This window comes from Parasteatoda tepidariorum, chromosome 6 (genome assembly GCF_043381705.1).
Source record: "Parasteatoda tepidariorum isolate YZ-2023 chromosome 6, CAS_Ptep_4.0, whole genome shotgun sequence".
Classification (NCBI taxonomy): domain Eukaryota; kingdom Metazoa; phylum Arthropoda; class Arachnida; order Araneae; family Theridiidae; genus Parasteatoda; species Parasteatoda tepidariorum.
Window position 1 is genome coordinate 89,440,815 of NC_092209.1, and position 16,649 is coordinate 89,457,463.

General features: G+C 32.8%; 1 protein-coding gene across 4 annotated transcripts in view; it reads left to right on the forward strand.

The window, feature by feature from the left end:
- Positions 1-11,438, forward strand: part of LOC107440842 (zinc finger protein ush) — a 73,272-nt gene extending 61,834 nt beyond the window's left edge. For 2 of the 4 annotated variants that reach the window (XM_016053902.3, XM_016053904.3), the window contains exons 4-5: positions 5,645-5,968; positions 7,494-11,413. In XM_016053902.3, coding sequence (XP_015909388.1) covers positions 5,645-5,968; positions 7,494-9,763 — 2,594 coding nt within the window. In that variant the 3' untranslated portion in view covers positions 9,764-11,413. Of the gene's footprint in view, positions 1-4,488; positions 4,594-5,644; positions 5,969-7,493 lie in introns of those variants that run through there. The other 2 variants (XM_016053905.4, XM_016053903.3) reach the window with 2 other exon arrangements.
- The last annotated feature ends 5,211 nt before the right edge of the window (positions 11,439-16,649 follow it).

Sequence of the window (16,649 nt, forward strand, 5' to 3'; positions counted from 1 at the left end):
TTTATGTTATATATATATATATATATATATATAGGCAGGGAAAGAGGGCACAATATTTATTTACTTATTAGAAAGAGAGAACAATCATCAAAGTGACACAAATCTTTCCTATGGTTCCATTAAAGTGAGAAATCAAAAATGATAATTGTTGCATAACTTAAAGCCAAAAATGGATTAAAAGACAGGATGTGAATATGAATATAAGTGTGCGAAAGAGCCTTTAGTTTATAATAGTAAATTAAGAAAAAAATTTAGATGAAGGAATAACATAAAAAATTAAATTATTTTAAACATTTACATGACTTCTTCTCCCCTTAGTAGGGAATGAGAAGAAAAAAATGCACGTGATATTGTATCCCCAGAAGGGGATAGAATATCGTTCACTTGAAATTTCTGTATTGTATTCTGAAAGTTATCGGGTGGGGATTTATTTATTTACATTTTTTTGGAAGCCGCAAATTTTAGAGCAATATCTCCGAATGCTCGGTGTGTGATCGCTACTTCTTTGTTTTGATTGACCATCCATTGGCGATGCGTTCATTGGCCGATTATCGTGGGAAAGATTTCATTTAACTTTTGCCGGTTGCGATGCTTTCGCTTTTTCACGTGATAAGCACTCTCTATAATAAGAGAGAAGTCACTGATAAATTCTCTGAGAGGAGTGATAAGAGAACTCTTTCTGCCTGAAGGGTTGGGGAGAATGTATTGTGAATGTTGGATAAGATATCGTCCTATACGTAATCCTGTTATTGTATTTAGTTACAAAGATATTGCTTAAACTCTCTGGAAATTTTCTTATTTTTTTTGATAAAAGTTATATCCTGCTTTCATTTAATCAGGAGTAAAATGATTTGTTTCTGAAATATTTCAGTTTTTATTCCGTTTCGGTTTTTGTCACCCTAAAGAATTTTATTTTAATAATTAGGAGGCTTCGCCCCCCTGTTCTCTCAGCTCACCAACTCCCGTAATTGTAGCTCATTCGTTATTGTTTTCCCTCTAAGAAAAATCAATGTTTTTCATCAGAGCAAAACACATTTTGTTTATAACATATACTATTATAATAGCTTTATTAAGATTTTTCTTGTTAAAGTAGACGATTAACGATTAATCGATTACCGATTTAACTTGGACGATTAATCGTCGACTATTATCTAGAATTGAAAAATAATTATCAGTACTTGAAAAGAAAAACTAACTTTAAGAATACAGATGTGAGAAAAAGAAGAATTAAATGATAAATAATTTTACTCGTAGACGTAATTAAAGGAGTTTAAATAAGAAACGATTTTCTATCAATTATCTATCATGGTGTTTTTTTTTAAAAAATTTCCATTTTAATCTGAGATTTGTTACCCTGTTACCTGTTTTAATCTGAGATACAAACCCTCGAGGACATTCTAGCCCCAGATCAACTGGCCCCAGTCATGAACCAACAATAGAGCATGTCATCGTTAATTTTTACTAATCAACTTTTAGCCTTACATTTTGAATTTTTATCTACTTTTGATTTTAGACTTCATAGACTTCTAGTCAGACTTTTACTTTTAGACATTTACTATTTGGACTTTTAGCTTTCATTGATTTTAGTTTTGAGATTTTTTATCTCTTGTTTCCTTATTATTATAATCATTTAATTCTCGACATTTACACTGGCGCTATTGGGTTTCACTGCCTTTAACACATGTTTTTAATTGTCAAACTTTATTGTTAATCCACTTTTAACTGATCACCACCACTGTCATTTGGCGAAATTTTACTGTAACTTTAGTTTTTAGAGAAATTTTATTGTAATAATTTTACTTTTATCTCCGTATACCCCCCTGGGGTGGGTCGGAGTTCAACCTTATCATTAATCTGAGATTTATATCTGGTAACATCTAATCTCTCTCTCTCTACGTTACTTTTGACATCAACTTAAGCTCGAGCTTATAAAATAAAGGTCAGGAGCGATTAAAATAAAATGTTGCACAACAATGAGTAAATAATCAATATTTAAAGCAAATATAGTAAGAGAAACATTCACAAAATAAGCACTTAAAATTGTAATTATTTCCAACTAATTAAAATTTCGAAAAAAAAAATTAAATAAAATAAATAAAAATTTGTATTAAGTTTACGAATACAAATGTCAAACTGCATGTAAAATTTTCAACTCCGTAGTTGTTTTTCAGCGGGCAGCAGATCGACTGTTATGGTATTTTTCACAGCACGTTTAACAGTAATAATTCACTTACTAATTATCAAATATCAAATGTTAATTTTTTCCCCCGTCGTACTCCCTGTTTATTTTTCTATGCACTATTACTATTTCAAGTTTTAAGTACAATAGTTTTTACACAACAAAACAAAATGAGTGCGAAGAAAAAAAAGGTCAGAAAAAATTTGCGAAACCGGACTTAAAATTGGAAAAACTTTCGAACAAATTTGAACTTAGGAGGAAGAAAAAAAAAACTGTTTAAGTTCGTAAACAAATATTACCCTTTCAACACAAGTTTCAAGTTTATAGATGCGTTCCTGAGGTCTATATAGTGGTCACCATAGTATTTTTTAGTATGTTTAACAGTTGATTTTTAAACTAATCATCGAATGATAATTTTAATTCTTTATTCTATCGTGCTCTTTACACGTTCTTTAAGTCACATTCGTTACTTCATTAAGAGGAAAGAAAATTTTCCTCTCAAATTCTCTTTTTCTATCATTACTAATTTAAGATTTAAAGTGTAGAAAAAGTGAGTTCAGACAAACCTAGAGTAAGTCATGAAATTTCAAATACCAAAAAGAAGAATGTGAAATATACAAATGAAAATAAATTATGAGAGGATAACTTAGAATAACGCAACGGAGAACATCTTTTCTAATAATTTGCTTGCATTTTAATATCTTAAAGTATTTTTATTCTGCAATTGAAACTTTATGACTTACTCTAGGATTGCCTCAACTTACTTTTTCTTTTACATTTTAAATTAATAATGAAGAAGAAAGAGAATTTGCAACGAAAATTTTATTCCCCGCTATAGCGTCCTTTTAATCTCTTAAGCCTACTAGATTCTATCTATGGAAAGACGTTTTAGTGTTAGACGTCGTTAGTGATAGAAATGCATTACGAAAATGATGCTCCACGCAATTTTCATTTCAAGAGTGGAATAAACAAACACACTCTCTCCCTTTTTGTCAACTTATAAAACGTAATTTATAAAATTTTATCTTATATCTCTTAGTTTTATGTCTATTAGTATGCTTTTGTCGAAGTGCAGTCGAAATTACGAATGACGATAAATATTTCTGGTACTTAGCTGTTACAGAAATCATGAAGTTCACCAATCTGCGAGAACTGCGCCAGATTCTGATATACATTCTGATTAACGATAAGATTGATAAGTGCATATGTTAAAGCCGTGATGGCTCAAGGGTTAGAGCTTCAGGGGCTAGCTACATGGAGAGGAAGACCACGAGAACCTCCCACAGTTAGCCTGACGGCAAGGGGACTCTAACCCATGATCCGTCTACCACTAAGGATATTTAACGTCAGTACTGTGGTCGGTGCAAGCCGGAAGCGGAATTCTTATGGATCAATAGTCGCTGGCATTCGAAACCGGGTCACCTCATTGGAAGGCGAACGCTCTATCCCCTAAGCCATTGCGTCTCTATTATTACTAATTAAGTAGCTCTGCAGAATTTCGTTTAGTGGAAGGCCTAATCGGTTTTTGATAAACACTGGAGCCTTTTTTTCCAAAGCTCTTTCGTAAAGAAAATCTGAACCACACGGGAAAAACTAGGACATTTAGAAAAACTAGAGCAATCTTTATATTCAAATTTTACAAAAACTTTGTTATCATAGAGAGTACATTAGTCAGACATGAACAAAATATTACATAATAATTAAGAATAGTTCTTCACAGCAAGTTGGCATAAATAATTTAAAATTATAGCTTTGCTTCAACAGTTAAGGCACGTAAACCGTTTATTTTCCTTGAAAAGAGGTTTTGAACACCATTGTTAAGAGCAGTGACTATGTATAACATTGAGTAAAGTACAGTAAGAATTAAAACTCTTCATTTAATTGTGCGATAAATTTCGATAACAATAGCACATATTGTACTTTCACAATTAGTGCTTCGCAAAAAAAAAATAATAATAAATAAACTCGTAAATTCCTACATTTACGAAATGGTGTTTATAGATAGATAAAAATACTTGCCACAGACTTTTTTCGAAAAAAAAAACTTTACTAATAAAAAAATACTTATCTGAAATTCCATTTCTCACATTAGGATTGTTTTAACTGTTGAACTTCTTTTTAAAATGCTTAAAATCGACTTATATTCTCAACAATAATGAAGCTAATTGAAAAACTTATATTATTACGAAATATGAAAACTTATCTTTTAACAAAGTATCAATATAGAAGTAAATGTAACCTCTGAGACTTCGATAATTTTTATTTCTTTCTTTGCTTAAATGATAAGATAAACTATCTTGATAATATGTAGATAAACGAATTTCCGAATAATCTGTTTATTATGTTATTAAATATTTAGTAATGTGGCAGCACAACACTTGTATTATTCATTTGTCTCCATCGTGCAGGTTAAGGTACGTAAAATAATTTTGGTAACTTCTGTTTTGTCTCGTGAAAAGAAAAACAAATAAAATCTTGACTGATGAACTCGCTAATTAAGAGATTTTGTACTTATCTGTTATAGTGATCATGTAGCTAAAATTCGCCAACTGGTCTGAACAACGCCAGATTTAGGGCTACAGAAGTCATGGGCTATCGATAATATAATTGTATCAAATACGAAAATATCGTGATCATTACTGATAACAATACTTATCGAATACGAGTATGTACCGATTATTATTGATTACTATAATTAGAATGCGATAATATCTTGATTATTATTGATTATTATAACCAGAATACGATAACATCACGATTACTATTGACTATTATAATCACAGAATACGATAATATCGCATACATACATATAAATAATTTTAATTATCGAGTTTGTTCCGATTATTATTGATCGCTATAATCTGTATACGATAACATCACGATTATTATTGATTACTATAATCATAGAATACGATAGAATACGATTTTTTTTTTGTTCACGATAATATTGACGAATGGAAAAATCATATGAATTAGTTAAATTGAAAAAAAAAATGTCGTAGCATATTGTAAAATATCGATATTTTTTAACAATACATATTGATAACATTTGGCACTTATCAGGTATAATAAGTGCAAACATTACTTCTATTATTGTTCTCTCCCTCCACCTATTCATTCTTCCATTTATTTATTTTTTCTCCTTATACCTGTTTCAATTTCTTCATTACGACAAATTTCCAGGGTGGGTAGAGTCTGTGATTACAACAGCTTAGATCGGGGTCCGATTCTGGGTGGGACATTATTTTATAGTTGTTTTTATTCAGTCAGTTACGCCATCTGCTGACAAAGGTTTTAACTAATTTTAAATCTTTATGGAACTAATCATATATAGTTTTCTTAGCATAGCGCTAATCATACAATTGGGTCTCTTTCCTATTTAGACGTCTATCATTTTCAGCTCAAACGGTAAGAAATGTTTAGAACATTCGTTGTTTGTATAAATTGTTTTTATGTTTCTTACAGGAGGCGACATTTTGTGTACCGTCACTAAAGACGTCAATAAGGAAGTGGAATTGAAGGTGACGTGTCATATTGTGGAACAACTAAAGGATCAATTGAACGAGGAAACTGAATCGTCTGTCGATAATATAAGTGAGACAGAAGCTGGCTCTGAAGGCATGCTAAATTTTGATTCAGAGCAAACGATAAGAGAAAAAATGCCTTCGAATAAACTGGAAATGGAAGCTCGAACATCACCCATTAGAAAAAGTGAACAAGACAATACTTGTGATTCTGAAGTTAAAAACAACATTGACAATACTTCTAACCAAGAGGCTCCAATTTGTGGTAAGTTATAAGAGTTAGGTAGTGATGCGGGCGTTTTGATTCAATAAACGGGCTAGGGGATTTGTCGTATAGCATTCAAATTTGTGGATACTATCTTGCTGCAAATCGGTGGATTTTAATCTTGAAATCGATTTAGTTGATTTTAATCATAATTGAAATCTGCTCTTGTCTAATTTTGAGTTAAATAAGCAGATTTGAATCAGTGCTTTGAATGAACTTCTTTCTTTCTTTTTTTTTTTAGTTTGTCGCAAATAACGGTCGAATTACCATGATATTTCGCTTAGTTCTTTATGTTACGGAGCGTAATACGAAAGACTTATTTCCTACGCAATAACTGTAGGTAGGAATATATGTAACTATATATTCCTACGCAATATATAATTAAATCATTTAATAATTTCGATAGAATTGTTTTGTTTTGTGACTCAACTGATATTTCCCTTTGCCACTTTGCAATTATTGCAACAAGATGGCGCTTTACATTCTACTTGCTTTTGTCCAGTTTTCCTTCAGTATGCACGTTTTTTTTTATAGTTACAGAAGCTAGACAGATGGTCGAATTTACAACACTTATTAGTACCGCAAGGCTCGTAGGACGAGGTCTAATCCTGCTCGAAATTTTTATGTGTCGTAATGTTAAAATAAAATTGAGATTGCATTAGATCTTTTATTACTGTTACCAAAATCAAATGTGAACACGCATCATAGCTTGAAAAATGCAGTAATGATAGCAACGTCAGGATGAGGAAGGTAAGAAGAGTGCTCTGCAGATAATATATGTTAACAGTTCACATGGGAGCATTTAAAGTGAATGTAAAGTCCTACTAAAGATGGACGCGTCCCCAAATTGAAAAACGCTCAGTAATAGCGTTTTTACTGCCTGAAAATTATTGTTTTGCTCAGACAGTTTTGTAGTGATGTCACGAATCATAACTCAATTAATCAATAAAGCCAATGAATTATTTTGAGATCACAGTGCTTGCTTACCCTTGAATTGGCAAATCCCATATTAGTGTCAGTGCTAAACACTGCTTGTCATAAACAAGAGCCATTCGACGATAAATGTCTACATTACGTTCTTCTTCTGGTGCCTTTGTGAACCATTCTTCAGTTCTGAAAGCATCCTTCTTTCGCACGACTTTACATTCACTTTAAGTTCTCTCGCGTGAACTGGTCAATCAGTTAAATGCAATCTGCAGTGCACTTTTCCTACCTTCATTTGTAATTCTGAATGGTGGTGGTGCTGTACTTCTGATGCTATGAAACGTGCCCATTTTTTATTGTAAGTGTCCATATTTAACGTGTCCACAAGGTGTCAGGAGGTGCGGAGTCTGTTCTGTAAAATGTTAGAGACATTTCGCCTCGATGCAAGCTGGATTATAAATTAGGACGCAATGTTAATATTTGTTTATTCGTTTAGGTATATACAGAAAATTAAATGTACAAATCTGTTATTATTTGCAACAGCAAAAAAGTAATGAAATTTTAAAGATAAAATTTTATACTAATAAGTTAATGCTTTTAGGCACAAAGAAAGATGAAACATGCCATTCGGAAGAGTCAAAGCGTCGAAGACTGTCATTATCAGATCGAGATCATTCGGCAGAAGAGAACGGTGTGTATAAGTGCCCATTATGCAGTTGTCTCATTGAGGACCGGAGAATGTTCGAGAAACATCTTCAGTCTCATCGAAGCTCTTCTTTCAAACGAGTTTCCTCTCATATGACGAACGCTCAAGCTTTCTGTGATGCTTGCAACATACAGTTCATGTCTGTGGATACCTATCAAGTCCACAAAAAGTACTACTGCAAGTCCAGGCACGACAGGGAAGATCCGAGCACTTCACCTCCTTCTTCGGAGCCATTAATGATTCCCGGTGCATTTAAGCCATCACCAGATACTGTCATACTACGCAATGGTACTCTGAACGGAACAGTGCCCACGCCGTCACTCATTCAACCACAGGCTATTTATGCTGCCATTTCAACAAATCCACTTATTCTACTTCCATGTTCACTAGTCAGCGGAGAAAGTTTGGTGGCACAAAATGGAATGGCAGGGATAGTCCTGCAAACGAACCCCGCTATAGTCGGAAAGCAGCCACCTGTTCTTAAAAAAGAAGACATGCCTCCCAATAGAAAAACAAGTCACCCAGCAATGAATTTTAGCAGTGTACCTCCCGAGGTGATTCCAGAAGATTCGACTCTGTTACGTAAACGTAAGATGAGCGAAGGAGACGTGCTAAACTTGAAAAAGCCTCCAAAACTTACAGATTCGGAAGTTCGAAGATCACCCCCAAGCGATCCGGACACTCCTCTCGACCTGAGCTTGAAAAGAAGGCTCGACATTTCTTACAAAAAAACTTCAGAGAAAAGAACTGTTGAGGTTATGGAATGTTCACCAATCTGCAGCGTGGAATCTTCGCCCAGGTCAGCTGGATTCCCACCCTCTGGAATAATCAAATCTCCTTCCAGTAATGACAGTATTCATTGTTATTCATCTCGGTCACCCCCGGAAGCCGAAGATCCCGTTCTGCCTCCTGGCATGCCACCTCCTAAAGTGCTCAAACAAGGCAATAATGTTTGCGAGGAATGCAATATAATATTTTACAAGTATGACAACTATGTGGCTCATAAAAAACATTATTGTGCTTACAGGAGGCACCAGTTATCAATCCTTGCAGCAGCCGCGTCTTCGGGTCACGAGCAGCATTCCAGTGACGACAACAACAGCAACCACAGCGCCGTGCAGGAAATTGCTCATGGAACGGAAGAGAATAGCAAAACAGCAAGAAGTGCTGAACCTTTTCGTGTTGTAAAGAATTCCCATTCTGCGTTCGTTTGCGATGCCTGCGGGGTGAAATTCAGCTCATTAGATACGTTAAATGCACACCAAACATATTACTGTTCTAAAAGAGCAGATAGTGTCATGTCAAAATACGTTAAAAGTAGAAGTGAGAACAATGAGAGTCCAAGCAGTCTGGAACCGCCATTTTCCGGACCCGAAGAGTGGAAATGCAACTACTGTGAGACGACGTGCTCCTCGTATGAGACGATTCGACGTCACCTCCTCACCCACAGCGAACTTAGAGGATTTCGTTGTTTGCTTTGTGGTTATAAGGGCAACACTTTGCGTGGCATGCGAGCTCATGCCTGCGAGCATTTAAGCGAGAATTCAACTTCTATAGAGGAATTCTTGTCGACGACTGTTATTTCGGAAAACGACGCTTTACCGATTTCACGTCATACTGCTGAACTGAGTGACGAGGACTCTGAATCATCGAAGCGAAGTGTCTCCGAAAAAGGCGAAGCTGAGACCTCTCGGGACAAAATGTCTCCGAGCGAGGCTCATTTTGTGGAAGACCAAGAGTCGAATGGCGTGAAAGTCGAGGCTCGTGATAGCAGCCCGAGTCATTCTGAGAGCGTGAATCCTCTCGCTTTCTGCGATGTGGTCATCAAAACAGAGCAGACTTCTAGCGGTGACGATGAATCACGCGATGAGCACACGAAGACTCATATTAAATCCGAACCCGATTGTGATAGCAGTAGTCAGGACTCGGCACATATGGAATCCCCGCCCGTGCAACCCATTTCGGTGATTCGTTGCGTGCCGGAAAAAGATCGAAAGGATTCTAAAAAGAATACAGACTCTTCCCAAACGAAACCAACCGAACTGAAGTACTGTAAGTCGTGTGATATTTCTTTTTATCACATGTCGAACTTTGTTGCACACAAAAAATACTACTGTTCGCATCCAGTGCCGAATTGCATACACGAAGCAGCAACAGTTCAATAATTTCATTATTTAACTACTATGTACAATTCAATTGTTGTATGATAAACATTATGAAAAGGTTTGATAAATATTATAAGGGTAAAAAAAATCAAATCTCTTTTTTAAAACTTGTCAAAATTTTGAGCTTAATTAGTTCATGGACTTTTGAAGAACGTTTTCCTTATTCCCAGTGAAAAAAAACAATTCATCAGATTTAAATGCTTCATGAAATGCTGCTGCATGTGATATTAACAATTAACATATTTAAACAAATTATTAGGGCAAATTTCCACCAAAAATAGTGTAATGACATGATTGAGACATGATTTTTTTTATATATATTCAGATAATTAGTTCTATCTGGAGGGATCATTTTTACTCTGGATGTATTTAATTTATTTTTAAGCTAGTAGAATTATTTTTTACAATCTTTATTTAAACTCAGGAGATATTTTTTTAACTATTTAAGTGCTAATTAAAAACTTCTACAATTTTCAGCTTAACAAAAGTTATATGCAACTTTTAAAAGTAGTAACACTATCTTTGAAATAATATTAAAGAAAAGTTTTATTTCCTATTTCATACTCAAAGCAGTTGGATTACTTTTCTGGAAAAAACGGTCTAATCGATACTACTATACTTAGAATTGCTGTATTAAATGTAAAAAGGATGCTCCCGGTCAAGTTTAAGAAAGGTTACTTTTCACGAAAATGATTTTGGTTCAGATAGCTCAAAAGTGTCTCATTTTCGGTTCGAAAACAATATTTGGAAGAGGAATATTTGTAAGCAAAGAACATGTTTGAAGGATTCGTTAAAAAAAATTTTTTGTTAAAAGTTATTGGAGAGCTTACAAGATGCGACTATTAAATTTCTAGGACTGGTCTAATAACGTCTGAAAATATGAATCATGTACCCATTTCCTTTTTTTCACCTACACACGTCATAGTGTACTTCTGTAAAAAGTTTCAGAGTTTAGTCTTCCTTTGAAATGCTCCATACTTTTGCCGCTGAGTTTTTCTCAACTCTTTAGGTGCAATGACACTAAGAGAGCGTTCGAGAGATACATAACCCCTTAACGGTTACAGGTAAATAAGAATTGCAATAAAAATATCAATTTAAAGGTGGAAATGCCACCGCAGTTAAAAAAAAAAAACCGAAACTAAAATAACTTAACTAAATTTTCCTTGCAAACGATAAATAGCAAAACTGAAATAAACCAGTTAAAATGAAAAACGATTCGGCGCAAGTGTGAGGCAGCCACATTGCGTTGCTCAAAAACGTAAAAAGTATCAGAAAAGTTATTTTGTAATGAAATCAAAGCGCAGTAAAATACATTGCGAAATTTCAGATCTAATTTTATGTGCGTAATGAAGCAGATAGGATATTTTTATTACTAAAATAAGACAGGAAAATTTCTACTCAGTTTGAACCCGGTTTAAAACATTACCTCTCTGCAGATATTGCATTAATATCTGCAGAGCAAGCTCAGTCTTAAAGGGGCGAAATGGCTTCGGACATCTTAAAACCTTTCTTTTTTCGAATTTTTTTTTTCGGAGGTTGTCGAGATTAACTTTACTCTTCCGTTAAATTTCTGGAAAATTTCCTAAATAGACAAATATTAAGGATTCAAGTTGAAATGCATTTTATACTATCTAAACTGTAGTACTCTTTTAAAAACAAGAAGTATTTAAAAAAAGAGTAAATTCTTACTTAGGTCAACAAATAAAAATTTTATTTTAGTTACTTTTATTAAATAATTACAATTTTTTCTCCCATATGAAACTAAAATTAATGAATTAAATTTAATTAATGAACTAAATTTGAAAAAAACTATTTTTATATCAAGTGTTATCCATTATAAGCTTAAAAAATGTATTTGAACTTAAGTAGATGAATAAAAAGTATTTTATTAACGATTGAAAATTTAAAAACAAGGTATAGGGAGAGTACTAGAACTTCTAGTACGAATTGAATAATTCCTATTTTATTGTAAACAGTCCTGTTTAAAATGGAATGGAAACATATCATTATTAACATACATATAGGCATAAATGTGGATCATTTAAAGAAAAAAAATAACATGAACTTTTGATGTCCCATGACTTAGGACTTGGGTCATATTAATTTAAAAATAAAATTCCAAATAACATTAACTATTTGAACATGTCCAAGTAAATTGGCTCGCAGATCCCTTTTTCCCCTTCTGTTCCTGTTCCACTCATGTTACCATGGTAACTTTATTTATTGACTTTTAATTTAGTATTTCATTAAATATGAAATTAATTAAAAGAAATATGGGTAGGTATCAATATTTGTGCAAATAAAATTAACTTTTTTATTTCGTCATCACTATTAATATTAAATCTACTGAAATAATTTTATTTACAAGGAAAAGTTTGTCTAGAATATAAGTTGCTTATTGTGTAAGATAACTTTTATTTTATTTGAACACAGATAAATATTGATAACAGAGGGGAACACAAAGCAGATGTTTTTTCCCCTTTCTTTTATGTCCCAAATCAAAAAGTGCACTGCTGTTTAAGTTTTATCCACAAGAAACATTCCAATTACAGCTGAAATATATATTTTGAATATTATTATAACTTAGTTAATTGAAACTTACCAACTCAGCAATATATTTACCATAAATTTTAAAGCTATGATAATCAATAAAATTTTTTAAATATTTTCATATTAAAATGTTTTGTGAGTCCTTAAATCAATTTCTTTACAAAAAATTCCTTTGATTTAAATTAATATTTTTGTTTAAAAAAAATCGGTTGATCTAAAAGTTAACAAACACTGGTTAACACTAGTTCATTTGCAAAAATTAAACTACATACTATGATTAAAAGCATGTTTACAATTGTTGATCTCCACCCCTTTGACAGTTGAGTTTGATCAGGTGTTCCTTTAATGGCATTTCAAAGGTCTGGTAAACGAATTGACCCTATTGTATTAGTGTATAAGCGCACATAAATTACATTTACTGCCAGTTATATCTCCTTTTATAGCAAATATATATATATTTTTTAAAAATGTATTCTTATTTTGTAAATGCAGTTAAGCTCATTTATTACGAACCCTGATTAAATTCCCGATTTTAACTGTTTGTTTGCGATCATATTTTTATTTAATAAATTGTAAATTGTATTATTGACTAACTTAATATTTTTGACAAAACGAATGTCTCATTCATGTAGGATTCATTATTGGTAGTATTGTTTCGAATTCAATCGGAAAATATTTCTTACATTTTTAAAGCACGTTATAGTGTTTATTTTTAAGAGTTGCTTATAACCTATCAGTTTTATTTGTTTTGCATTTAGAAATTTTCAAAGTGCAGTTTCTTTTTTGTTTATTTTACATTTTTTTATGAAATTGTTTAAACATAAGAATAATTAAATGATTGTTCAAATAACATTGAAATTTTCGAACTTGTGTAAATTTTCATGAATATATCAGATGTTTGAAAAAAAAATTGCTTCATAAATTTTTGAAAAGACAAATAAAAAATTTGCATTTAATTTTTTTGTTTGTTTATTGAGATTGCACAACGTATCGAAATAGCAAGTTTCAAAGAGAGATTACCCTTATTAGTTCATAATAGAATGAAATTGTTAAGAGACTCTATCAGAAAGTGCATTCTGACGTTCTCTACTAAAGACTACTACTTAACTAAAATAAAATTATTCTAACTACATTTTTGCAAAAGAAAAGGAAAAAGTAACACTTTAATTTTAACATAAAAATTTGTTCTCTGATATCATCATAGCTCTCTCTATCATAGCTCTTATATAAACTCTATCTTACAGCTTACATATACTAAAATAACAATTAAATCAAAACCCATCTTACAGCTTACGTATACTTATATAAATAAAATCTAGTACTTTTAATAGAAATTACGAACAGGCCGCACTATTATAAATTTCAGATCAAATCTCAGTGAAGGCACTTTTAGGGATGCTGGCCCCCTGAGTGCAGCATCCCTAAAATCCATTTTTATCGCACAATTTAATACAGTAATTTTTACAGAGATTTTACTGTAGATATTGCTCTAAAAATAAAGATAAGTTAGATTTTCTGTTCTGTAAAATTTTATTGTAAAAAGTACTGGCACCCATAAGTGCCGGTACTTTTTACGGTAAATAGTACATATGAATCCTGCTGGTTTAGATGCCTAAACCTTGTTTATAATTGATGGGTGATTGACAAGTCAAAATTCTCGATTTGTAGCATTATTAACACCTAAGATAACCATGTAGTTTTTTTGCTTTCCGATTGAATGAGTGCTCAACTACATAGCCTTGTGATTTTGAATCCAATCCAGAAGACAAGAGAACTCCTAGATCAAGTATTGGAAGAAATTTGCCTTCGTAGTGGACTTTTTGATGGAACTAAACCGCATTTGCGTTACGTGGAGAATGAGACCACGAGGTCCTTCCACGGATAGCCTGACGGCAAGGGAACTCTAACCCGTGATCCGTCTACCACTGAGGATATTTCCCGTCAGCACTGTGGTCCGTGCAAGCCGGATGCGAAATCCGTATCGAACAGCCATCGCTGGGATTCGAATCCGATTTAAATCATTGGAAGTTGAACGCTCTATACACTGAGCCATTGCGGCTCTGAGTTGTGAAATTTGAGTATTAAATGGTTTAAAAATATTTCGGTCGAGAGTAGGAATATCAGTCGTTATAAAAGCAGGTGCACTTTTGATTCGCACAGCAGTAGCGATGTCAAATGAAAGTGATTAAGGAACTCGTTCGGTAGGGGAGAGTGGGGTCAATTGTAACAAGGTACGATATTGTAACAGAGCAAAAATTTTGAGTGTCGGGTTCTAAATTTGGTTCCTAGGTGGCGCACAAGGTGTATTTAATAAATCTACATGTACATCTACAATAAATCTACATCCACAATAAATCTACAATAAATCTACATCCTGCTGGCAAACATTTTTATGTACTTTCGAAAGAGTTACATCACAAAAGATATTTTCACGCTACGTAAGTACTTTTTTTGGTATTAGAATATTATATCGTAACAAAGTAATTTTGTTTAAACAAATAAAAATTATTAACCGAATATGTAAGTGGACATCTTAATTGACATTTCAAAAAAAAGAAAATTAGTTTTGTTAATTAACTAGCATAGTTTTTAACAAATGAAGCTGAAATGGCGTCTTGGGGGACAATTGTAACAATAAGTAAAGGGACGATTGTAACAGCTGAAAATAAAATTCATAATTTCAATTGCAATTGTTTAACCCCTTAGGTCCCATTTCTTATGTTTACAAACCATTGCTTAACTCTTTAAGAACCACCAATAGTTTCCTATATCATTTATATTATGTTGCATGTGCATCATTTTATTTGTCACCTTTCACAGCATAAATTAAAATTTTTAATCCCTTAAAGTTAAATGTTTAACCCTTTAGGTCTCTGCTCATTATTATTTTTACTCCTAAAATATCACTACTATTTTGATCAATAAAAAAATGTATCACAACTATGAAAATATGTATAATTAACTATGTTTTAGTTGAATTTATGAACTGTTACAATTGACCCCGTAAGTGGGGACAATTGTAACAAGTGCACGACTGTCAAAAATTGTTAATAACTAATATAATAACATTTAAAGTAACGTATTTATTTTTTTTCAAGTAGAGGATAGTCTACTTTACTCGTCTGTCAATTAATACTAATAATATATTGGATTTTTTGTTAGTTAAAAATAGTTAAGTAAAAAGTGTTACAATTGACCCCACTTTCCCCTACTGTTTGCTTTACGACTAAAAAAGTGAAGTTGTCAGCAGCTGCATTGAGCCGTCGAATAGTTAAGTGCTTGGAGGATACGGCTGTTGCTGAACAAATTACAAGCTATCGGCTTCAAAAATACTTGAATATTGCGAAAAAAGTAAAGTAGTAACAGTTGAATTTAAGGAATTGTGACGGTACTTTGGAAAATAAATTGAAATGTCTTTGTAGAGGACTTTAACGCTGCAAATACCGTGATTAATAAAGTAACTATAAGGAACAGGTGAAGACTTGGTGCAATGTTGATTGTGCCCTTGAACAATGACAAAACTGGACGAAAGATGTGTGCAATATTTGAGATAAAGACTTCGCGGAATATACTTGGTGGTTTACACCACCAAGTATATCCGCAAAATCTCATCCAGTTATTTTTTTCCTTTACATGAAAAAAAATAAATAACTGGAGAAGGTGAGTTTGAACTGTGCATGATTTATAAACTACCTTATTTTATTAAATAAATAGAATGAACTGGATGACCTACGTGATTCGAATGAATGATGACAATACAATAAAAATGATATTTTTAGACCCACTGGAACAAGAAAGCGGGAAAGGCCACGAGTGAGATGGGCGGTTGATTTAGTGGAGTCTGATTTTCTTACAATTAATGAAAAGCACTGGAGATCAAAAATAAATCAGAAGTCCCAATGGAGAAATCTTTAAAAGAAGGCATTGGCCCACATTGGGCTGTCTGGCCAACTATGACGATGTTTTAAAAAATTCAGGTCCGGAGATTAGTCTTTCTTCTATGCACCGCGCAGTTAAGTTTTGCTTGATATTAATATCAAAATTCTCCTTTAAACTGAAAAATTATTTAAAAAAAACGTTTAAAGTGTCCGCCAAATGGCCTCTTAAATCTAGCCACTGATAATAATAATTAGAAAATGCCTATAAGCCTATAACTGAAGAGCGATGCCTATAACTGAAATAGACAATAGTATACACTAAATGTAGGATACACGGAATTTTTTACCCCGTCACACAACATATTTGAATCATCATTGATTTTAGCGACTTCTATGTTCACTATATAGAGGACAAGAACGAATTTAAAAGAATTTTAAAACCATTTTATAAATATTTT